The sequence below is a fragment of the Triturus cristatus genome, chromosome 3_1, assembly GCF_964204655.1.
Source record: "Triturus cristatus chromosome 3_1, aTriCri1.1, whole genome shotgun sequence".
NCBI classification, from domain to species: Eukaryota; Metazoa; Chordata; class Amphibia; order Caudata; family Salamandridae; genus Triturus; species Triturus cristatus.
This window is the reverse complement of record NC_140583.1, coordinates 505,806,167-505,831,675: the sequence shown is the minus strand read 5'-3', so window position 1 is coordinate 505,831,675 and position 25,509 is coordinate 505,806,167. Positions and strand designations below refer to the sequence as shown.

Genomic DNA, 25,509 nt, shown 5'->3' with positions numbered 1-25,509 from the left:
CTTGATAGTGGCTTTCCTATCCCTGATTGCTAGTTTATATGCATCTCTGGCCGCCTTTACTTCAGTGTTATTTCTTGGGGTTTTATGTAGTACCTTTTTTAAATGGGAATAAGCTTGAGTGCACCTAGAGTCAAACCATCCTTTGTTGGGGCCCTTGGCGTTACTGCGTTTGGTTAAGGACTCTCTAACGGCATTCAAGATAGCCTGAAATGACACTAGAATAACTTCTGGGGTGGCTGTGTCACACAGAGACGTCTCCACCGCTAGTTTAGTTTTGCCCACCACTGATTTAACCAGAGCATCTTGATCCACCATAGCCCAACGCAAGGAATACCCTTTGGTGCTCTTTATAGCTTGGTTACCTGGCAAGTGATTATTCTTTTTCGTTCTTGAAGTTATATTGGTCAGCAAAGAGAATGCTAGGCAAAGAGGGAAATGATCGCTAAGGGAATTTTCAGACACATAAAAAGAATGGACAATGTGTCCATGGCTGTTGGAGACTAAGACATAATCAATAGTAGAGCAAAGGCCCCTACCATTGAGAGTGCGGGGCATGGGAGCGGGGGTTGGGCACATTTCATTAGCGAATCCCAAGTCAAGGGTGAAAATAAGCTGGTTAAGTTGTTCCCCAAAAACTGAATGTCGGAAATGGGATGCACATGCCCCTTCATCGTTTAGCGCTTCACATAGTTTATCCCCAACATTCTCACATAAAGTACAATTAAAATCACCAGCCAAAATCAACATTAAATCTTTACTACTGCCTAAATTTTTTAGCATTTTTAACATGTTAAGAATCACAAATCTCACATTATCAGAAGGAATAATATTGTATAAGTTAATAACTACAATCGAATGCCTAGAGTCTAGGTCCAGTTTAACTAATTGATAATACTTATGTGCATACAGTGTTATCTTTTTAGAGTTAATAATGCTCGAGATATATATGCAAAGGCCGCCCTTGGCTCTACCACTCAGACTGCTAACGGCTGGCGTATAGTAAGTCCTATAACCGTTCAGGTGAACCGCCTCCTTGATCCAGGACTCCTGAAAGCACAGGATCTCAAACTGGCTAATCAATTCTCCCCATAGAGGATTATTTAACTTAGATGATATACCGGCAATGTTCCAAGAGAGAACATTGCAAAGGTCAAGTTTGTTACTCACAGGATATTTAACAGGATCTGTACTGGTTGCACCCTCTGGGATGTTATTAGGGGATAGAGGGATATTTAGGGGATCCAGAGGATCATCAGATGCTAATCTTCCCTGATAGCCTTTTTTGTACTGCTTGGCTTTCACAAAGCTTAGAGCAACTTGGGGACAAGCCAGCTAAGTTCTCGCTGGGAGGGCCAAAAGATCGCCCCACACTAGGCCCTTCCACTACAAAAGTTGCAGGTCCACTACAGAAGTTGCAGGTGCTCGAATTCCCGTGTGCAGTCAATCTATGTCCTCCAGTGAACACAGAGCATCAAAGCGGTTAGACACTGGGATTGGGAATCTGGGCTCCCTAAAGCTCCTCAAGTGGCCTCCCATAGAAGTTTCCGACTTACAAACTGTCTAGAGGATTATTTAGCTCATTAGAGTTAAAGGCAATCGGTTGGCCCTCGCTTTGCACCCAAAGACCTTCTGAGGTTTCCGCGGCCTTTCCATTTAATCTCGGCCCAGGTTTGCTGTGCTTCCGGGTCATCCTAGTCTTCCTTTTTTTAGGCAGTGGCACTACAGTGGGGGCTATCCTGGGCTTGGTTTTTTGCCCTCTAGTGGTAACTGTAGGCCAAGCGGGGCTAAATTCTGACTCGGAGGATGACAAGGGCACAATATCTGCTAAGGGATCTTCTGTAGCGTGTTGAATAGGACCAGACCTGGAACAAGATACATCTGTATTAATCAACACACAAGATCAGTGAGCACAGGCGTCAAAGAAAGTCTAGTGAGGGGAGGAATCGACTCTAGTGACAACCTCCGCTCCGTGAGTTTAATTTCGTTTATAAGCACGGATTCCGCACTCTGTAGGAAAGCATCCAGAGTCCCTGCAGCCCCCTTGCCATTGTTTACTCTTCGCTTGCTCATTTTTGCCATGATTGTTCACAGGTATTGATCTGGTACCAGAACACCCAAACAAGTCACAAGTTAAATAAAACAGACCTCAAAACCAGGAGCTTAGAAGGGTGGCCCGGCGTGGCCTCTTCCGGCCACTGACGGGCGCAGATGGGCCTACCCTTGGCCCGGGCTTTGCCCTGGCACGGCCCAGGCACGCCCACGAGTGTCCCGCGCTGCGGGAGGCCAGCAATGTTCTTATCGCACCTCCGGGCGCAGATCAGCGGCGTCACGTCAAGCGCCGATGCAGGCTACTGGGATTTGTAGTTTGGAGGAGCCGTTCCCCTCACAGCAAGCGTCTAAGGCTGCTGGTCGTTCCCCTCACGGCGGGCAGGAAAAGCAAGGTCGATCGCCGTTCCCCTCACGGCAAGAAGGTCAGCTTCAAGCCGGCGTCCCGCACTGCGGGAGGCCGGCGAGGTTATTATCGCGCCTCCGGGCGCAGATCAGTGGCATCACGTCAAGCGCCGATGCAGGCTGCTGGGATTTGTAGTTTGAAGGAGCCGTTCCCGTCACGATAAGCGTCTAAGGCTGCTACCCGTTCCCCTCATGGCGGGCAGGAAAAGCAAGGTCGATGGCCATTCCCCTCACGGCAAGAAGGTCAGCTTCGTCAGCTTTAAGTCGGTGTTTGGATGTCATTTCTCCTATGTATGTGTTGAATCAGCGCTGTAGGTATAGATTGGTACTGTTTAATAATTATGGCACAAAGTGGCCAGCGGTCTAATTTGTCAAGTCTACCAACACAGAGGAGGTGCTAAATTTTTTGCAATCATTATTCTTTAGGGAGGAAGCACCAGCAGAATTAGTCACAGATAATGGTGTGTAGTTTACATCGAAAGAATTTCAATGTTTTGAATCTCATTGGGGTATTAAACATGTTACCACCTCCCTTTACTACCCCGACAGTAATGGTTTAGTACAACGCAACAACAGAATCATCAAGGATAACATCTAACTTTCAATAGGCAATGGTTTGAACTGGGAGAAAGAACTCTCGGATTTGTTGTAGGCATTGCGTATGACTCCTTCTGCCTCCACTAATGTGTCACCTTTTGTGTTACTGAAGGGAAGGATGGCTGCTACCAAACTGGTTAGACCTTAGATGAATGATTTGGAAGTGTCACATGCCAAACTGGAGTGAGTCAAGGAGAGATGTAAGGAGGCTCAAGGGAAGTATGCTAGAACAGATCCTGTTAATGGGAGACATCAATCTAGGTTTGTCAAGGGAGATTTGGTGGGAGTTAAAGTTCCTGGAATAGTGGCTAAAGGTAATTCCATGTTCTCCCCTCCATTGAGGTTTGAGATGGTCAAGGAGAGAGTGGCGAGATTGAGTGATGGCAAATAGTGGAACAACGAAATATTGTCTAAGCAAACTACAGTGGACATGTTGCATAGAGATGTTGCCAACAGTGCCACTGAAGTCTAGGGTGGCGTTCGTGAGACCTCCGGTTCCACACAGGTACACCTTGATACTAACTCACGGAAGTCTGTGAGAGTTAAGAGAGCACCATCTCATTTAAATGATTATGTCAAGTTTTGAGGTTACTTAACATGCTGTGGGATATTGTATTGTTAGTTCCGGTTGTACGGGTTCAATGTTTTATCGGGTAATCATCTTGACTGTTGTTTCCACCCTGGTCAATACTGCATATTGATTTTGTTTTAGGAAGTTTTATGTTTTTATTCCTGTAACAATTTATCCCTTGTATTGTTATAATGAGAGGAAGATGTGTTGGGTCCTGGTTAAAATGTGGGCAAGTGGGCCACCTTGGCAACCCTGCTGGGTGGAATGTAATTAAGTGCGAACGGCCGAACGCGGCAGTTGCTGCTTTGCCGTTGGCTCTGCCGGTCGCATCGCTGTATCTAGCAATAAACCTCTTCAACCTCACCTGCGGTCTACTCGTATATGTGGATCTTTACAGGTTTCCTCGAAAACTTTCACTGAAGACCATCCGTCTGCTCTTTCTGACTTCATTTCCAGACATTCCTCTATCCCCTCTCTCTGTCCTTCTACTATTCTTCACCCTATACTCATTAATATAAATGCTTACATCTGCTTCTTTCCCACTCCTTCCAAAATGTCGCTATCTTGGTGTACGTTTTTCTCATAATCTCAAAGCATTCAAGTGGCTGAAAGACCGTATTCTTATTCTAGATTTTAAAAAAAACTACATAAATAAATAAGTGACTTGCTTTTTAGTAAATATGCTTCCATTTATTATCAAAATATACGCAATCAACAAATTACATGTCATTGAATAGATCATCTGGATCTTCAGTGCTTTCCATTACCTCCAACGGCCTTTTTCCTGAGGAGGGTTTTTTGACGGCTTTCTCTGGCGGAACTGGATTACTCCTTTGCTTCTGTTGAACCACCGGTTTTTGTGTGGCACATGAAGCTTCTTGTCCAAGATTTTTTTTGACCCGATGTCTCCGTTTTCTAGTTGGAGCAACATCCGGAACATCATCTGTGCTGCTGAGAAGAGAATGGCGTCTTGACAAAGTATTCGTTTCCACAGTTTCTACTGTGGAACGTTGAATCTCGCTCTGGTTTTCCTCATCGGTGCTCATGTCATAATCTTCCTTATTTCCTTTTGTGGTTAGAGTGGCTTCCGAAACATTCCTATCTAGTTTTTCTTGCGCTTCTTTCAATTTATCCTGTAAGCTTCGGATCTTGGCTTTTTTCTCATTAAGAACCAGGGTAAACCGTGTGTAGAGATCCTGCTCCATGTCTTCCTTTAAACGTACCCATGCTTCCAATTGCCCTTGCATGTCGTTCCAGTCACTGAGAAGCCGGCTGTTTTCTCTTTGCAAGTGCTCATTTTGGTCGCGCAGGGCTGCAGAGTCATTGAGGCAGTAGCTGATCAAGTCTGTTACAACTCCAACTGGGTTCGGGACATTTCTTAATTTCAACGATCCAAGTCTGAACACAACGTCTTTCAGGTTTTTATCATATGAAAAAATGTAGCAATCGTCTTGCACATCATCTTTAGAGAAATCAAAAATATACTTGCTAGTCTGTGCTGATCCCATAATCAGTGCTTTCTTCAGTTCGTCAACATACTTTTCCCTTTCCATTTCCATGTCGGCAGCATCTTTCGACACCTCCTCGTTAGACACGTTCCCAGACCATGCTGACAGGCCATCGCTGAGAATCACAGCGAATCCAAAGCCTATGTCTTTTTCCCATGAAATTTGTAAGAAATGCGGTTTGTCTGGTTGAGAAAGCACACGAATCTGTCTCACGTTCTTCGCCATATTGGAGCTTTTCAGTTACACTTGTCAGGCCTTGCAATTGTTGTAGTAGTCCCCAGTCGACTGAAGAAGATGTAGCACAATTTCAGAAAGCCCCTTGTTAGCATCCATGGATTTTTATGAAATTTACTTCCGTGTTAGAGGACGGTGAGATGCAGCGCATGCGCAGACAATCGCCCAAGCACCGTGAGAAGCCAACTTGGATCGAAAGCGAAAGTACACGCAACAGTGGCAGCCTTGACGCTATTTTGCTACTTGGACGTTGCTCGGCGGTAAGCTCGCTACGTCTGCCAAGTCGTCTAAGAAGGAAGTATGACCTCAGATGTTGGATCGTTGTTAGAAGCAGCGGATTTCGCTGCCCTAAAACACAAACGCCAGCGCCGCAAGGATCCGGAGAAGACGCCTTATATTAATCACCCTATAGGTGAGCGAACGAACCCTGCTACGTATTTGTACCACACCCTTTCTTAGTCTGTCTTCCATTTCGTATTCATGTGATCTTCTGTTCTCTAGAGTACATTTAAACTTGGTACTATAAACGCAAACAAGCAGGATTGATTTCGTAACTTGTAACCCAGTTGGACACGCACTGGTGGTTTTATTATCACAGTTATTTACGATAGCCGTCTTTGATTGGGGATAAACGTTCTATGGTAGTTGGACACGCAACTCGTAGTAATGATTACAACTTGTAAGCAGAAGGCAATTGAAAGCAGTCAACCTGCAGAGTACTCATGTTTTCAGATTCTCACCTGAGATATTTTGTTAGCTTGCAGGTGGCTTAGAGCCTTCCAAATTTCTTACCACTGCTTGATCGTCACTCATTTCCTTCTCTTGTGTGATGGCTTTACTTCCTCTTCGTATGTTTGCCTCTCCCCTGAAGCATGGCAGTGACCTTCCATGGTTCACGCACTTTTGTAGGTACTTTTTAAACAAGCATTTGCAATGCAATAGGTCTCGCATTTATAAGAGTTTGAGCTATTGGCATTGTAAAATTACAATGCCTTTTATTTATGTTTTGGTTTTAATACAAATAAAAGGCATTGTCATTTACAATGTCAGTAGCGTAAACTCGTATAAAAGCAGTGTGCGGCGTGCAACAGTGTGCGGCGTGCAGCAGTGTGAGGCGTGCAGCAGTGTGCGACGTGCAGCAGTGTGCGGCGTGCAGCAGTGTGCGGCGTGCAGCAGTGTTTTGTGTAGCAGTGTGAGGCATGCAGCACTGTGTGGCGTGCAGTGGCGTGCAGCAGTGTGCGGCGTGCAGCAGTGTGTGGCGTGCAGCAGTGTCGTGCCGCATGCAGCAGTGAGTAATGCAGCAGTGTGCAGCAGTGTGTGGCGTGCAGCAGTGTGTGGCATGCAGCACTGTGTGCCGTGCAGCACTGTGTGCCGTGTAGCATTGTGCGGCGTGCAGCAGTGTGCGGCGTGCAGCAGTGTGCGGCGTGCAGCAGTGTGCGGAGTGCAGCAGTGTTTCGTGTAGCAGTGTGAGGCATGCAGCACTGTGTGCCGTGCAGCAGTGTGCTGCGTGCAGCAGTGTCGTGCAGCATGCAGCAGTGAGTAATGCAGCAGTGTGCAGCAGTGTGCAGCGTGCAGCAGTGTGCAGCGTGCAGCAGTGTGTGGCGTGCAGCAGTGTGTGGCGTGCAGCAGTGTGTGGCGTGCAGCATTGTGCGGCGTGCAGCAGTGTGTGGCATGCAGTAGTGTGGCATGACGCAGTGTGTGGCGTGCAGTAGTCTGCGCCGTGCAGCAGCGTGCGGCGTGCAGCAGCGTGCGGCGTGCAGCAGTGTGAGGCGTGCAGCAGTGTGAGGCGTGCAGCAGTGTGAGGCGTGCAGCAGTGTGTGGCATGCAGCAGTGTGCGGCGTGCAGCAGTGTGCGGCGTGCAGCAGTGTTTTGTGTAGCAGTGTGAGGCATGCAGCACTGTGTGGCGTGCAGCGGCGTGCAGCAGTGTGCGGCGTGCAGCAGTGTGTGGCGTGCAGCAGTGTCGTGCCGCATGCAGCAGTGAGTAATGCAGCAGTGTGCAGCAGTGTGTGGCGTGCAGCAGTGTGTGGCATGCAGCACTGTGTGCCGTGCAGCACTGTGTGCCGTGCAGCACTGTGTGCCGTGTAGCATTGTGCGGCGTGCAGCAGTGTGCGGCGTGCAGCAGTGTGCGGCGTGCAGCAGTGTTTCGTGTAGCAGTGTGAGGCATGCAGCACTGTGTGCCGTGCAGCAGTGTGCTGCGTGCAGCAGTGTCGTGCAGCATGCAGCAGTGAGTAATGCAGCAGTGTGCAGCAGTGTGTGGCGTGTAGCAGTGTGCAGCGTGCAGCAGTGTGTGGCGTGCAGCAGTGTGTGGCGTGCAGCAGTGTGTGGCGTGCAGCAGTGTGTGGCATGCAGTAGTGTGTGGCATGACGCAGTGTGTGGCGTGCAGTAGTCTGCGCCGTGCAGCAGTGTGCGGCGTGCAGCAGTGTGCGGCGTGCAGCAGTGTGAGGCGTGCAGCAGTGTGAGGCGTGCAGCAGTGTGAGGCGTGCAGCAGTGTGTGGCATGCAGTAGTGTGTGGCATGACGCAGTGTGTGGCGTGCAGTAGTCTGCGGCGTGCAGCAGTGTGCGGCGTGCAGCAGTGTGCGGCGTGCAGCAGTGTGCGGCGTGCAGCAGTGTGAGGCATGCAGCAGTGTGTGGCGTGCAGCAGTGTGTGGCGTGCAGCAGTGTGCTGCGTGCAGCAGTGTCATGCAGCATGCAGCAGTGAGTAATGCAGCAGTGTGCAGCAGTGTGTGGCGTGCAGCAGTGTGTGGCGTGCAGCAGTGTGTGGCGTGCACTACCTGAACTATGGTATTCAGCTACTTGGCATGAGCCATAAACACACTTGCTTAAACATTCCCTGGACTGGAAGTAAACTCGGCGAAATACTATTTATACTATAATATATACTATGCCAATAGCTTAAACTTGTGTAAATGCGAGACCTATTGCATTGCAAATGCTTCTTATTATTGTATCGGTTACTTCGTTATTTTCCACATTTTGAACCTTTAATTTCTCTCCTTCCCAAGGCTGCACTTTGGAATAGAAAAATGGCCCAAAAAGACGACATTTCCTGAGGGAATTTTTTTTTTGGGATCCATTTCACGGAGAAACAAATAAAGGAAAGGAGAGGAAAGAGGAAGTAATAACTGTTTCTTGAAGTCAATAAGTGAGGAGGAGCAAGACAGAAAGAGAGGATGGCAGAGTAAGACAGTGTGGGGGGCAGCTGCTGGGGGCGGTGGGCAGCTGCCAGCAGCAGAGCAGGAGACATGGACACTGTCCTTGTCTTCCCTGGGCAGGAAGGAAGAAACAGAGTCTTTTTCCTTCTCGGCCACGCATGTAAAATCACGATCACTTAAACCCCGTATCGGGGTAGCAAGCTCAGCTCGAGGCGACTTGTAGGCAATGGTTACCCCCTAACCAATAGAATGTTAATTGTGTAAACGGATAGTTCATTATTTAAAGGCAACGCATTTAAAAACTGGCAATGTCACAAAGGAAACTGAGAGATTAGTAAAGGGAACGTGCATCCCTTTGAAGTAATGAGTGCGAAAGGGCAGAAGGGTAAGGCATTGAGAGGAGCTGCTTCTGTGTCTCAGCAATAGAGCGCTTCATGCATGCCTTGTACTCAGTGAGCGAATTCCACGATGGAGCGCTACATGCTCGCTTTGGGTCACTCAATGAATTCTGTGATGATCGGGCGCTTTCTGTATCTGGCACACTGAATGAATTCTGCATGGAGCGCTTTATACGTCCCTTGGGCCCACTGAATGTATTCTGCAATTCAGCGCTACATGCTCACTTTGGGTTCACTTAATTAATTTTGCGTTGGAGTGTCAGGTACGCGTGGAGCTCGCTGAATGAGTTCTGCAATGGAGCGCCTGAAGCGTACATTGGGATCCCGCCATTACTTCTGCGATGGACCAATGCAACTGAGCTCTTCATCACGCATTGGCTCATTGAATGAATTCTGGAATGGAGAGCTTTCTTGCGGCTTTTTGGGCTCACTGAATGAATTCTGTGAGGGACCGCTTCAAGGAAGCATTGGGTTCACTGAATACCATATGAGATTAAGCTCTTTATGCGGGCATAGGGTTTACTGAATGAATTGTTAGATGAAGCGCTTTATGCGTGTGTTGGACGCACTGAATTCATTCTGCGATTGACGGCTTCATACGCACTTTGGGCTCGCTGAATGAATTCTGAGAGATGGCACGGTCATGCTCACTGAATTAATTCTGAGATGTAGCGCTTCGTGCTCGCTTTGGGCTGGCAAAATTAATTCTACCACGGAGCGCTTCGGTGCGCCTTGGGCTCACTAAAAGAATTCTGTGAAGGAGCGCTCCCTGTGCATGTTGGACTCAGTGAATGTATTCTGTGGAGGAGCGCTTTAAGCGCGCCTTGGGCTCAGTAAATGAGTTTTGCGACAGAGCGCTTTATGCGCTTTTTGTTGGGCTCACAGCGCTATCATGAGCGCACTTGGATCGCTGAATGCATTTTGAGATGCAGTGCTTCATGCGTGCCTTGTACCTACAGCGCTTCGATGCGTGTGGGGCTCACTGAATGAATTCCCGCGTTGGGGGACAGGAGCGAGGCCCGGCATCGCCGCAGCAGCATTGTGTGCCCTGCATCCCGGATGCCGCCCTCTCCAGCCGGCCATATTACCGTTCAAGGTTGGAGAAGCCCCTGGGAGGGGCTTCCGTGATCATTAATCAGCACCGAGGCTGCAGGGGGTGATGACCGGATACAGAAGGAAACAAAGGGAGGGGGGTGAAGGGGGAAGGGGGAAGGAAGGAGGGAGAGACGGTGCAGGACAGGGAAGAAGGGGCGAGTAGAGCCGAAGGAGGGAAAGGAGCACAGAGAAGGAATGATGGAGGGGGTAGGGGGGAGCGGGTGCTCAAAGGTAAGAAGAATAGGAGAAGGGAGAGACAGGTCAGTGAAGAAAACCTGGGAAGAGAAGAGAAGAATAGAAGGAGGAATGGCGAAGAGATGAGTTGTGGAGTTGGCTTAAGGATGTGAGACAGAAAAAGTAGGGAACGAAGAGGAGACGAAGTAAGTGGGGGACGAATGGAGACTAGGCAGGAATTGAAAGAAAGTAGCGTCAGAGTGTGAGAGGGGGAATGGGGGGTGGACTAGGGAGAGAAAGAAGGAATAAGGAAGACAAAGAAGGAATCAGGAATATAAAGAAGGAATCAGAGAGGGAAAGGAGGGATCAGGGAGAGGAAGAAGCATTCAGCGAGGGAAAGGTGGGATTAGGGAGGGGAAAGAAGGATCAGGGAGGGGAAAGCGGGATCAGACAGAAATAGAAATCAATGAAATAAAGGTGAGCTCTAGGAGAATGGGCGGGAGAAAGAAGAATCAACGGGAATAGGGCACACATGCTTTTGTTTACATGAAAGGGGCGAGGCCTGTCACGGGCAGCTGATTCTGCTCAAGACAAACAACATTAGCAGAGCGGTCCGTGCCCAGAGGAGGCGGTGTCCACAAGCAGGGGTCACCAGGGGTCACCCAGAGAAGTCCGCAGAGAGGCAGAGTCTGGATGCCTGAGGGGAACCAGAGACAAAGTAAACAAGCAAGAAGGGGGTGGCAAATGGTGTGCACTTTGATGTCCTCAGTGGCCGCGCGGCTCACTGAGGACATCAAAGCAAGTGATCAGGCAGTGCTTTTCAGGCTGCCTAATGGTGCGCGCGCCCGGGGCACATGCACTGTATTTGGTGGCTTGAAAAGCCACTGTTTGCACTTCCAAAACTCGCTTACTATAAGTCTCGCCAGAGCAGCGCTAAAGCGCTGTCTCAGACGAGACCTAAAAACCTTTCAACAACTTTAATTGTGGCACTTCATAAGAGTACATGTGTTTTCAGGCCTTCTCTCCCTCCTGTTCCACGTTTTTGCTTGTCACATCGTCCTTTTTTAGGTCTCGCCTGAGCCAGCGCTTTAGCGCTGCTCTGGCGAGAGCTTTAGAAAGTGGGATTTGGAAGTGCAAACTAGTGCTTTTCAGGCCTCCAAATACAGTGCATGTGCGCCGGGCGCACGCACCATTTGTCAGCCTGCTGATCACTTTCGCGGCCGCTTTGATGTTCTCAGTGAGCCGCGCGGCCACTGAGAACATCAAAGCAGCCGCGAAAGTGCTCACCATATGCCAGCCTTCCCTGTGTTGCTTTAGCAATCACCGCCCCCCACCCCCCCTTCCATGTTACCCTTTCTCTTTCATGGCCTTGCGGCGTTAATTTCACGGCCGCGCGGCCAATGCTTGTTAAGCAATGCTTGTAGTAGTACTGCAAAAGCTCTACTGTACAAGGCATAGTTCCCCTTTCACAATCTTCGTGCCACCGAGGCCCGAGCACTTTGCACCCAACCTCACCTCCGCTCTAATTACAAGACTTCCGTTTCTGGGTCTCCCCGGCTGCTTGGAAACACCTTCTCCTCAGTGAGCGTTGCAGCGTGTCCTTTGCTATGTTTGCACTGCACTCCATGCTCACCGCATCCAAGTCTTTACTTTAGTCCACATCACCAAGCAGTCGATTGAAAGGGGCGCCGCATATTCACAAAAAACGTGTGCTCTTCGCCCAGGAAACTGGCTTAGCATCGACTGTAAAAATAAATTTTTAAAAAACGCCGCAGATATGCCATATAGCTGGAAACCAACAGAGGTTAGTTGAGAGACGCTGGCTGAAGCGCCCGGTGTACACTCACTTCACAGGCAGTGGGAGCGCGATTGAAAAGAAGCCTGTAAATATTGTTTTGGGCAGTTTCCGATGCGGGAAAAGGATACTGCAGATGGATTACTGTGAAAGCACTTAATTCTATGCCAGTTATTGAGTGTTGGCCACACATGATTGAAAGCCCAAGAGAAAGTCCAGTCCATAGTCACCCACACAACGCAAATCAACTTATTTTGAAAGCACTGACTGCCATGGACATCAGTCTGCATTCGAGAATGTCTCTTGAGCATATGATCTGAATGGACACTACGCTTCTTTCTGTTGTAATATTTTCTTTCACATTTCTGCTTCCCAAGAATAATATGATTTTTTTTAACCTACCAATCCGCCTCAAAACTTCGGCCCCAACTGCAGGTTGTGATCTTGTAGCAGGCCTAGCTATCTTATTCCAGTGATTACTTTATCATTTCTTATTCACCGTGAACACCAGTTGTGATTGTTTAAATAAAGCAGCACTTTGTGATTGTTATACTTTCTGCATGCATCCCTTTACAGCTCAAAAAGCAAGGCTGAACAATTGAATCAAGCGTGGTATGCTGCGTTTCTTTCCCAATTTAGAACAGAAATGCCATGTGAGTTTCTCTGAGAGATATGTGCCTGTGGTGTCTTCTGTATAAAATAATTAACCTCCATATCCTGTGTTTGATTGCTTTGAGAAACACTTTGAGAATTCTCTCCGCATTTCTGTGAGAGATTTGGCTTTGTTTACAACCGGAAGTGGAGACGGGGGAGAGGAATGCATGCGAAACTGATTTACACTTCCAGAGCAGAAATTGTTTAGGCAGAAAAAGAGGGGATAATAATTTCCACTGACGGTTTTGTTCGGCTTTTGGCTTCCTGCCACAAGTTTCTCATTTGCAGACGGCAGATGTGGGGCTCTGGAAACCCCGGCTCTATCTCAGAAAGCCATCGAGGCACGCAGGTAATAGATTATAACTAAAAGGTGTCAAATGTAGCATGGAGAGAAATTCATGACATTCAGTGACATTCTGCAGACAATGTTCAAAACTACACAACGGAGTTGGAGGTTGAGAAATAGTGAGGATGGGGCAAGTGGCCGAGCAACAGTTTTTTGTTTCACATGTAAACTTTATATGGTAATACTCAAAACTCTGCAAAAAAAAACATGGTTCCGTCTAGAAATCACTGCCTCTTTGGGGTCTTAACGTTACTTACTTCAGCTCTCTAGCATGTTGGCTACGTTTGTAATAATGAAAGAGGATAAGAAAACATTTGAAGCCTGGCATTGACTTGTGAGCAACTGGTATTCCTCCAGTTTGTGTTAAAAGAGCTGCCTCTGAATTAAAAAATAACGAGCATTGGCATAGCCAATAGGTCTCGCCTTTAGGACCTTATAAGTGTTTAGTTATCCAGCACAATATCCTTGGTGCAACAAAATCAACTGTTGCATGGCTAAACACTTATAAGGTCCCAAAGGCGAGACCTATTGGCTATGCCAATGCTTGTTTGCCCTGTTGTTTATTGGCCAGTTGTTGTTGCTTGCCCTATTGTCAGACCGTAATTTTTGTCCTGGTCTCACCACCTCCTGCATTGGTACATACACCATAACCGCACCTCCCCACCTTCTTGCTTGCTCCACCGCTCGTATTCCTACTTACCCTGACCCCCTCCAACTCTGTCAATTGCCCAGCCCCCTCCCGCCAAAAAAAAACATGGCTTAAAAAAAATTGGCAAAGTCAAATAGTAGGCCTATTTTAATTTGTCAATGTTTTTGCTATGCTGCACATTGCGGATCCTGTGCCACATGGTTGAAAGTAAAAAAACAAAAAAAGAGAGCAATATGACATGGGCAGTACTGACCACATGATAGCGCTTTTTTTCTCCCCCTTTATCCCTGCTTCTGTACAACATGGCTAAAAAGCCATTGAAAAAGCCAATAGCTTGGCCAGTGTTTATTTCTTTGCATTCCGACACGCATAATTCTGATATCCCATCACTCATTTAGAATGGCACACATAAGAATTCAAACTAAAATCCTGGACTAGCCAAGCTATGAACGCATGGAATATGGAAGGTCTTGAAAAATGTACCCTCAAAGAAAACAAACTGTTCTGACTGCTAAAGAATAACTTTGTAAACTTATATTCAAGGCCACTGGAATTATGCGATCGTACAACCGCGGGGATTTACGCATAATTATAGATGTGCCGCATTTGCCACACAATTGATAATCTGCCACATAATCTCCATATTTTAACAAAAAAATAATTTTGTGTCTAATTTAAATGGGTAAAAAGTTGCTAAAAATGCAGTGACGTGTTGCAGTGCATTGGAACACCCTTTGCAAAACTGGACTGGTCACCTTTTTGTTGCTTATTGCTATATCTGGGTATTAAACTGGTACTAATGAGGTTGAACCAATGCCCATACAGTGTTACCAAGTTTAACAAGCATTGGCATAGCCAATAGGTCTCGCTTTTGGGACCTTATAAGTATGTAGTTATGCAGCACAATATCCTTGGTGCAACAACATTAACTGTTGCATGGTTAAACACTTATAAGGCCCCAAAGGCGAGACCTATTGGCTATGCCAATGCGTGTTAAAAAGGGGGATAGACAGGATCCGACATACTATAGGCCCATCTCACTACTAGATGCTATAACATAAGTAGCCGGCAGAATAATTCTGGAACACCTCCAGGTGTGGGCGGAGGAGAACTCTGTCCTCTCAGACCTGCAATATGGCTTTCGAGCCGGCGTAGGAACTGTCGAGCAGGGTCTGAACCTCTCTTTTTTAGTTGGTAAATACACTAGGGCTAAGGCGGGGAATTTATTTCTTTGCATTCCGACACGCATAATTCTGATATCCCATCAGTCATTTAGAATGGCAAACATAAGAATTCAAACTAAAATCCTGGACTAGCCAAGCTATGAATGCATGGAATATTAAAGGTCTTGAAAAATGTGCGCTCAAAGAAAACATACTGTTCTGACTGCTAAAGAATAACTTTGTAAACTTATATTCAAGGCCACTGGAATTATGCGATTGTACAGCCATGGTAATTTACGCATAATTATAGATGAGCCGCATTTGCCACACAATTGATAATCCGCCACATAATCTCCATATTTTAACAAAAAAATAATTTTGTGTCTAACTCAATTGGGTAAAAAGTTGCTAAAAATGCAGTGACTTGTTGCCGTGCATTGGAACACCCTTTGCAAAACTGGACTGGTCACCTTTTTGTTGCTTATTGCTATATCTGGGTATTAAACTGGTACTAATGCGTTTAAACCAATGCCCATACAGTGTTACCTAGTTTAAAAATGACGAAATAATGAAGTAACACTGTTACGAAATGTGCCAATATATGCTGCATACTTTGGTTTTTCTAGCCACATTTTTTACCCAACCCTGCCTCATAATTTGGCCTTCTCATGCCGCATAATACCAGTGGCCCTGCTTATATTGTAATGAAGAATGCTATCAAGTGTGATCAGTTTTTAACTGGCTAAGGGTTGTATAAAATGTAAAAACAAATACTTGGAGGCGGGCAAGAAGACATATAGGTACTCATATAGTGCTCGTACTTTGACAAAAGTGTGACAATAAAACGGCACCACTCTCCAGGACAGCATTCATTTTGAAAACCCAAAGTCGAGGGGAATTCCCAAAAACAGAAGATCGAGACTGGTGAGAGCCTTAGACTTCACTAGTGTGCATGGTGTGCATGCATAGTCAAGCAGGTATACACACAGAAAGCCCTGATGAAGGCTCCAGACCGAAACGGGCTCTAAGCGGAGGCCGAAACATGTTGACAAAAACACAGTAGGTTTAGTTGAACAATTTCTTTCAACAAAAACCATAAAATATTCTTCTAACCTTATCCCAGGTACCCTGTGAATAAAATTAATTGATGGGTATACCTGTAGATATTTTTAGGTCTCGCCTGACCAAGCGCATGTGCTGGTCTGGCGAGACTTATTGAGAGGGCTCCAAAAAGTGCTACCAGGCCAGCCTAGAGCCACAGTGCATGTGCGCTTGCGCCGCGCTTTACCGCGATTACTTTCGTTTTCGCAGCCGCTTTGATGTTTGATCGCGATCACTTTCGTGGCCTCACGGCCGCTTTGCATAGCCAATAGGTCTCACTTTCGGGACCTTAAAAGTGTTTAGTTATGCAACTGTTGCATGGCTAAACAGACCCCCCAGGATATTGCGGCATAGATTTGCAAATTTAGCGGCACAAAAATGGAAATTTAGCGGCACAAAAATGGAAATTTAGCGGCATTATTGCAGCACTTTATTTTACTCAGAATCATTCCTTTTCAGCCTTAAATCAATATAAACTGATTTAGCAGAGCATTCCACTATGAAATAGGCATGTTTAAAGTGTCCAATCTGCACCTCGTGAGAGGGGTCCCTTTTTCTATGTATGCACCTCTGCCGGGGCACCGCTGCCTCCTAAACCCGTCCAGAAATTCCACCTTCTTCCAGGAGTGAGCGGGGGGGTGTTTGATGTGGTATGTTGCATCCTGGTGCGCAGCAGAAAGAAAAAGAGGCCAATCGTGGGTCTCATGATTCATGATACCTTATATGCTGCCATTCTGGGCGCCACCTGATGACATCACGCGCGACCCTCATTTGAGGAGAAACGAACGAGGGACTCCTCCACCTTGGCGCTTGCACAGGAAGCAACTGACGTCCCACTGCTATTGCAGTGGTCACCTGGCCAGCAGGAAGCTAGGTAGTACTAAAGTACCATTAGTTCATAGCTCTCAAATGACCATCGTTCAATGTGTAACCTCCTTTTACCTATGAATTCAAAGTGAGCACTTGCTTTCTATTTGTTCACCCAGGCAACTGCTAACCTATTTGCACCTCGCCTAGCAATGACAACTTTAGCATGATATTAAAATTCTTTACATCAGTCTTGTACCACATATTTACCTGACATTCTTAACTTGTACTTGCAGGAAAAAAAACATATTTAAAACACCGTGTTTTTCTTTTTATTTTTAAGGAGTTAACGTTCACACTTTGGTGGATTGCTACAACATTTTAGCAGTCCTTTTGGGTTTCACATTGAATATCACTAAAGTGTGATCTTCATTTTCTCTTATGTCCTAAATTCAGGAGATAATATATTTTACTCCTTTTCGTGTTTTTTCCTTAATTTTTACGCCCTTGGCTCACATAGGTGGGATTAGTTACCATATATCTTAACGGCTTTGACATATTGACATTATGGAAACAGTTACTCTTGGAGTTAGACTCCAACATATGTCAACATGGACTATGTTCATACATAATTGGTATAATTTATGCTGTCATGTGTATAATTTTCAACAAACTGACTTTACTCATAATGTCATCATTTGTTGGTCTCTCTGTACTAATTTTAAAGCATCCCCTTGGCCCTGTGAAGTCACGTTGGTCTTTCTTGAATTGGCTTGAATTGCTTTCTATCAGGGTGAAGCAAATATTTTTTAATTAATCTGCAAGAGTTTTATTGAGTTATGTTTGTGTTCTTTACCAGCCTGGAAAAGTTGCTGGGTTATATATCCAAAAGAAGAAACGTTTTGGCTTCAAGGGTTTTTTATTTTTATGAAGATGATTAAAGTTTGACAAACTACAGAATCTATTTTGTGTTTGGAATCAACACTGAAGTACATTTATGGTGTGCAAACCTCCATGTAAAACAAAGTCGAAACGATGGACCTTGCCAGCCCTACAGAATTGTTTACACCCTCCATTCCTCTATCCCCTCCCCTGACCCCTCCTGCCACGGGCAAACAGGAACTGGAAAGGGAAGGAGGGGGCTAGAGCGAAGGGACAGCAAGAGAAGTGGGAAGGCGCCTAATAAAGGGGAGAGATGCTGTCACGGTGACGGTTAAAAGAGAGGCATGCGCAGCTGCGAATGCAGCCTCTTAAGGTGTACAACCGTGTCAATGGGCAGGGCCCACTCAAGACTGTACTTTTTATTTCTGTAATCCCTAATGCCGGCCGCAGTAAAATGCAGGCAGGTATTTACTGCTGTACAGCGCCACGTAGTGACGTGTGCGCGTACAGCCAATAAGAGGCAATCATTTTTTTTATGCCTGCCGGAGACCGTTTTCGCGGCCAAAAAGGTCAAAATCGCGGTAATCGCGCTCCTCTGCCGATTTCGCGATTATTTTGCGAATCGCGAAATCGCGAAAAGCTGGAGGGTCTGGCTAAACACTTATAAGGTACCAAAAGCGAGACCTATTGGCTATGCCAATGCTTGTTAATAATATACTTTTCATCTGGAGCCCTGCTTATTCAGTTTTGATTTACCCAAGAACTCCCATTCCATCTGTGATTGAGTCTGCCCTGATGGTACTATCCTACCAGGGTGTATTTATAGGCATTGATGATGAAGCTTGTCACGATCAAGTGAGTGAGGCGTTGAATCCAATATCTTTGGATATCCAAGAGGTTCAATGAAAGGATCGATCTATTCATCTCCGATCAATCTAAGAAAACATTCCAGTTGCTTTTTGTGTGTGACTGAAACAATTACTTAACACCACCACAACTTTCAAGGATCATAAGATTAGGTCATATTCTGTTAGGTGTCTGAAACTGTAAATATACTGGCTTATTCTCAGAGTTTGACCTGGTAATTATTGCTGCATGCCTATTAACTGCTTCTTATGTGTTGCAAAGTGTAGAGAAAATGCTACAGAGTTTTCATCTGTACCGTCCTTTGATAGAGTAGCTATGTTTTTAATAGTGTATGTGGGACATTTGCATGTTGTAGTGTGTTTATATTTGACATTTGTACATTTCGTATGTAGCACTTTATCTACAGACAATCAATGCATTTATGTCGATGTTATACTGCTGAGACAAGAAAGGAGCCTTTTTTCATACTAATCCTAGAAAGTGTCTTGAAACAGCATTGAGTCCTCAAAAGGCATTGGTAGGCATTCTTCAAAGTACTTCTCTTTTTAAATATCTCTCTTAGCAGCTTTAAAAGCAAGCATTGGAATAGCCAATAGGTCTCACTTTTGGGACCTTATAAGTATTTAGTTATGCAGCACAATATCCTTAGTGCAACAACATCAACTGTTGCATGGCTAAACACTTCTATGGTCCCAAAGGCAAGACCAATTGGCTATGCCAATGCTTGTTTTATTTGTGTGTGTTTGAGAATTAAATAGAATGTGTAATTTGTGTGAATGTTTTATTCTGTACTGTTTGTGTATTGTCTTGCGTTCAAAGCATCGATTATACTTAGGCTGTGGCCATCGACTAGCAGCCGTTTCTCAGTGGGGGGGTCCTCGGGTTCCAATAATGATTGGGGGGTGGGAGTCCCTGGGTTCCAGTAATGATTAATTGGGGTCCCCAGAAGTCTAAAGGTTGAGAACCACCGCAGTAGACAAACTGCTGTAGTCAGTGACAGATGTGGCTGCCTCTGTGGCTCACCTAGAGTTAATCTCCTCCGAGGAGTCAGGCTCTATGTTTGGGCTCTTCAACAGTGCTTCAGAAAAGCAGTTTCCCAATCTGCTTTCACGGTAATCAGCAAATGGGTCTGCGCGTCTCCAAGAACCTGTTTTATGGCCAAATTTAAAGGAAGTGATGAATATGCGTTTCTGCTGCAGGCTGCGGAGCTGAAACTTGTCATTAACTAGATCAGGACGCCGAAGGATTGTCGGTAAAAGCAGCTTTAATTTCAAATGTCTTTTGTCTTTTTGTTGATTTGTTATCCATTATTCCTGGCCATCAAAGCTTCTGTGCACACTGTGCGTACCTGGGACGAGCCAGGAACTTTGAATGCAAAAGCCTCAAGGTGAAATCTTGGCTCAATCGCTTGACGGGCTGTGTGATCTTTGGCAGCTATCTCTCTTCCTCTCCTTTGGGGATTTGCTAATAGTCTCTAGATTGCAAAGGGCGCGCAGAGGGTTGCCACAGGGAAAATGTTTTAATTAGACGATCCAGCTCTGGTGTAGATATTGGGGGGGTGGAGGAGGTCTGGTGTGGAGCTGCTTTTGGTAGATTTTGTTCTGCAGAATACCCAAGCACAGCATCGTATCTCTCCAGGAGCAAAGTCAATGGTGAGAAGATAATGCTGTGTAAATATGTATCTTAGAATGGTCTAAGAACCATTTCAAGATGGCCAAGATGACCAATTTTGGAACGGGTGGTGCTTGAAGTGTGAGGGGTCTGTGGAGACAAGAGGGCACTGGGTGGCCTCATATTTAAAAAAAAAAGAGATTGTGGATGGAAAGGGCACGGGGGGACAGGAACATACATAGGGAGACAAAGTAGTCGGCCATGTACCCGGATGCAGGGTCTGACGCAAGCAGTGGTATGATTCAACTCATCCAATCAAAACATGCCGATACTGTAATGCTCTCCTGGATCAGGCCCTCCAGAATTTCACAATTTAGCGATATGCAAAAACAAAAAATGAAAATGTTAAATTTGCAGTTTCGCAAAACGCATGCGGTGTTTACATAAAATGTCCTCGAAATTCATAGATGGCGACTCCCTCCTTTTATTTGCCCAGCACTGACTGCATGGCTGAATAAAATTAGGAATAGCAGACAGGAGCGGCGTTTGTTTATTTACTTCCCGTCTTCCTGCCTGGACCAGTCGCGTATGCTGAGGTACATTGAAGAGAGGAGGCTGCCCCTAGGAAGCAGGGGAATTGCCCCGGCACCGCCTCCCATGCCTAAAGCACCAGCCTATTCCCACTGGCCCAGCTCACCACCATGCCTGGGCATTTGCAAAATATGCAATCTGGGTGGGCGAAGGGAAAAGTAGTAATCAGGGTCCCCACGCAGTTCCCGGCTCGGCTGCTGTAGTGAGTGATGGATCTGGCTGCCTCTGTGCCTCACCTGGAGTTAATCTCCTCTGAGGCGTCAGGCTCCCTGTTTGGGCTCTGAAATGGTGCTTCGGGAAAGCATTACCAATCTGCTTTCACGGTAAGCAGCAAATGGGTCTGCGTGCCTCCGAGAGCCCATTTTATGGCCACAGTATAAGGAAGTGATGTGGGCATGCAGCATGTCGGGGGACAAAAATAATAATCATCATTAAAATAAAGAAATGTGCAGAGGAGCGTGTGGGCGGCCTTTTGAGTTGCCATAGTAACAGAATTCAAATGCATTGTAACATAAACCTTGATTGTTCAGGAGTCGATGCCAAACTGTATGAACCAATCTGTTGGAACACGGAACGGCCACTTTATGCCACGAAAGGAACCCAGCATTTTCTGAAGGTTGATGCAAAATGTGACTCTTTGTAAGCTTGCAAATGTAATCCTGTATGCAGCTAATATTTGGGAATCTTTCATGTGTGAACGATTGTTTTAATAGAAGAGGAGATTTGTGTACACAAGCAGTCGAAAGTGAATGAAAAATGAAGATGACGAGACGGGAGGGGGTAGGGGAGGGGATTGACGCGCATGCTCTAAGGCTTAGTGAGCCATTACAGAAAGCCAGATGGCAGCTGTGCACGTCGCACGCGCTTATGCGCGTAACAGCAAGCTGGTGGCCGGCAAAAGCCTGTGGTTAGCACTTTTAAAACCCAGTTACTAAATTTCTCGCCTGTGCCAGCGCATGCGCTGGTTCTGGCGAGACCTAAAAATTATTTCCTGAAAGTGTCACACATATATGCAAACATAGGAGAGAGAGAAAAAAGGAGAAACATTAACCAAAAAGGAAATAACTTAGTAATGTAAGCATCACGACTTAGACATAGACTATACCCCAGAGTTTGGTAAACTGATCGATACAGAAATCCAGTATAACTTCATATATGACCTGTTGTACACTCCAATGATGGCACATGACATGTATATATGGCATCAATTAATAATAAGCTCCCATGCCCATATATAACAAACTTACGCATCAATCCACGCTCTGAATGAGCAAATATGGTGCAGGCACAAGCCCTAGGCCCATCAAATGGCCCATGAGTCCACACTAGTTTACTTTGCAAGTCATGAAGAAGGGAGTAGTTATGTATGGTACAGTGAATCCTTTTCCAGTTCACAATGTTACCATAAGCATATAGTTATCAGGGCTCGACAAATCCACTCGACCGCTCGCATTTGCGAGGTAAATTTTTTTGAGGTCGAGCTATTTTTAGGTCCTACTCGCCCTTTCTGGCGAGTAGGAAAACATACTAACTTTTGTCCTCCGTCTTTGAAAACGGAGCAAATGTGACAAGATAACAAGATTTAAAGGCCTTTTTATTGCTCACAAAGCAAATGAGCAATAAAAATGCCTTTAAATCTTGTTATCTTGTCACTTTTGCTCCGGAGGTCAAGTAGGTCACTGTTAGGGCGAGGAGATTTTTCAAGGTACTAGTCCTGCAGGACTAGTACCATTTTTCAGATTTTTCGAGCCCTGGTTATGCTTGGTGGTATTAATTCAGAGTAGACGTCTTTGTAACTACAACAAGAAGCTTTGCATTTTGCAGTATAATGCCATGTTCCATCATATGCAGTATCTCAACCCTCGCAAATGACCCCCAGTATCCCCACCCACACCATAATAACTCCTTATCCAGCAGTTGAATTAAGATGTTCCTGGTCTCAAGGCCCATGTCTATCTCTACTTCCTGGGGCATATATCTTACCCTGAAATCTATTCAATTTTTCCCATATTTTATTCCACGTGTTAGACCTGTCAGCCCTAGGGTGGTCTTACCCCACATTTCTTTTCCCTCCCTTTCTGCCTCGATCTAGACCGCCATTTTTGTTGGACATAGAACTCTGGGCGCCTTACCGCTGCTGAACAGTGCTGAGGTGCAGGTGCTCTCTCTTAACAAAATGGTTGCCATAGGCCCCTGCTACTGCGATGTGGCGACTGTCCTATCTGCGCACTAGTAGTTGGGATAAGGCTGGGACATAATGATACTGTAACCTTGACAGTCCCGCCTCTTGTCACCATAGATAGACACCACAGAGTCCCCAGAACCTTCCAACCCCCCAGGTTGGTGCCAGAACTTGCCGCCTTTTTGGTAGGGTCACTTGACCTAGGGGTATAAAAGTAGAGGAGGGAAACCTGACAGTCATTTGGTGTGCTACTGGACCTGGGGACCCTCTGCCGGAGTAACTGCCGGAGTAAAGGCTGCTGAGCTAAGGGGAGGCTACACTACTGAGGCTGACGGATCTTAGGCCCTGGTGCCGCAAGATAGATGAGTGATCCTGCCAGCCTGCTGACCTTGCCGTGTGTGAGGGGAACCAGGGATCCCAACTCCAGTGTACTTGCACGGGACTACCATCTTTCCTCCCACGGCAACTAACTTCTGCAACTAATACCTGCCATCTACTGCCAGCGCTGAGACTGGGAAGCGCTGTGGACCTGACACCTAAACCTCCCCCACTAGCGCTGTGATTCCGGAGTGCTGGGGGAATCTGCGAGCACTGCTGCTGCTGGGGATCCCAAGGTAATGAGCGCTGTCTGCTAAGCGCTATGCCACCAGAATTCTGCTAATGTCCCCAAGCACTGTGCGCCCAAAACCTGCCAGTGAACCCCAGCACTGAATTAGCGAAGCGATGCATGCCCAGAACTCATGATCGTATAGCGCTGGATAGCCTAAACACTGTAAGTGACTTTAAGCGCTCTCTTGATGTCTCTCAATCGGGCTTTCGGGCCAAACATAGCACGGAGACTGCCTTGGTAGAGGTGACTGATAATATCAGGTTGGCACTGGACAATGGTCAAGCAGCACTTTTGGTGCTGCATGACCTTTCAGCAGCATTTGACACTATCTCCCACCAGTTTCTGTTGGAGAGGTTACAGGATTTGGGAGTTCAGGGACTCGCTCTGAAATGTCTGACTGACTTTCTAACTGACAGAACACAGTCACCCTGGGCCCTTTCAAATCTGCCCCTTCCCAGGTTACCAGGGGGTCCCCCAGGGCTCATGTTTGAGCCAGACTCTTTTTAATATCTATGTGACCCCTCTGACGAAACTTATGAGAAGTTTTGGCTTTAATCCCATTTCCTATGCAGAGGATACCCAACTCCTCCTTACCTTCGACAAAAATAGATCTGATATCCAACATATATTCTCCCAGGGCATGATGGCTATTGCCTCGTGGATGCAAAGTAATTTCCTCCAATAAAACTCTGAAAAATCGGAGATTATGCTGTTTGGAGGTGCCGCCATCTGTTGGTCCCCTAATTGGTGGCCTGAGGAGTTGGGTACAGTCCCTACTCCCAAAGAAGTGATCAAAAATCTTGGTTTTAAAATTGATCAAAGGCTCACTTTAGATGCCCATGTCAACTCTACGATTGGCACCTGCTACTACGTCTTGGGTCTACTCAGGAGAATCTTTCCCTTACTTCCCCCTGCGACCAGGAAGACATTGATACAGGCTTTGATCTTGAGTAGAATCGATTACTGTAACGCTCTGCTTCTTTCGACCAATGAAGCCTCCTTAAATAAACTGCAGGTTGTGCTGAATACATCGGCCCGCCTAGTCACGGGAGCCCCGCTCAGGACTCCCTCTGTGCCCCTCTTGACTAAGCTCCATTGGCTTCCAGTCAGGTAAAGAGTGAAATTTAAGATAGGCTGTATTGTCTTCAAGGCCTTAAACGGCCTTGCTCCGTCCTATCTCTCCAGCAAAATAACTAACTACACTCCCTGACGCTCTCCTAGGTCAGGATCTAAACGTTTACTCTCTATCCCTGGAATTAAATCCGGTTTTCTGGAATAAATTACCGCAACATCTCCGGGACTGTATGACCATCTCTCATTTCAGAAAACTCCTTAAAACCCACCTCTTTTAATCAGATCGCCGATGCAGTAGGGCCGTTACAAGCGCAGAGATACCCCTCGGGGTGATTCAGCGCTATACAAGATCATAAATCAATCAATTATAAATCATTGTTTCGTGACTTGTACCAGAAATTGCTGTTGGGCGCTGCGGGATGGGAGCGCTGTGCCTGTGAACTTGAGCGCTATACCAGAACGCGTTCTGGGCCCCCAAGTCACCACCGCTGACAGGGCGTCTGCCTTCCAGCACCTTGCACCCGAGAAGCACTGTGGCCAGTATCACCGTCGCAGCCCCGTTGCAGCTGACGGAAGAGACGTGGCGGCCGAAGATCACCGCCGCCGCCCAGGTGCTGCTAAAGAAGAAGACTGCGGGAATCGGAATGCCGCCACGGTCCCCGAAGCGAAGGCAGGGCCCCCACAGCTACTGCAGAGGCCGCGCCAGGCATGAAGAGCGCGAAAGAGAGTGTTTTCCTGGCAACCAGGGCGCCAGCCACGTCATCAGCCGCGCCCCAGGAAGCCGCGTGCTAATTGGTTCCCGGGCACGGAGGCAAACAGGAAGCCCGGAGCCCGCCCAGGCATCGGTGAGGGGGCTCTGAAGAGAGTGGGAGCCCCTGACCTCCCCAGACTGGGTCCAAAGAAGCGTAGAGGCCTGTGAGAGTGAGGAGGCGGCCGGTGCCTCCCCGAACCAGCACTGGCTTGACAGCGGACTTTTCCCCCCCAGGTAACAGCCCCA

General features: G+C 46.7%; 2 protein-coding genes across 2 annotated transcripts in view; one reads left to right on the top strand and one right to left on the bottom strand.

Annotated features, from left to right (window-relative positions):
- Positions 1-4,287: 4,287 nt before the first annotated feature.
- XRCC4 (X-ray repair cross complementing 4) lies at positions 4,288-5,352 on the bottom strand. The gene has a single exon (XM_085644390.1). It carries the CDS (start codon positions 5,350-5,352, stop codon positions 4,339-4,341), a length of 1,014 nt encoding a protein of 337 aa, XP_085500516.1. The 3' UTR covers positions 4,288-4,338.
- Positions 5,353-5,634: 282 nt separating this feature from the next.
- HDDC3 (HD domain containing 3) overlaps positions 5,635-25,509 on the top strand; it is a 119,456-nt gene continuing 99,581 nt past the window's right edge. The window contains exon 1 of the mRNA XM_085644392.1: positions 5,635-5,773. Within this exon, the coding sequence (XP_085500518.1) occupies positions 5,662-5,773 (112 nt within the window). The 5' untranslated portion in view covers positions 5,635-5,661. The remainder of the gene's footprint in view (positions 5,774-25,509) is intronic.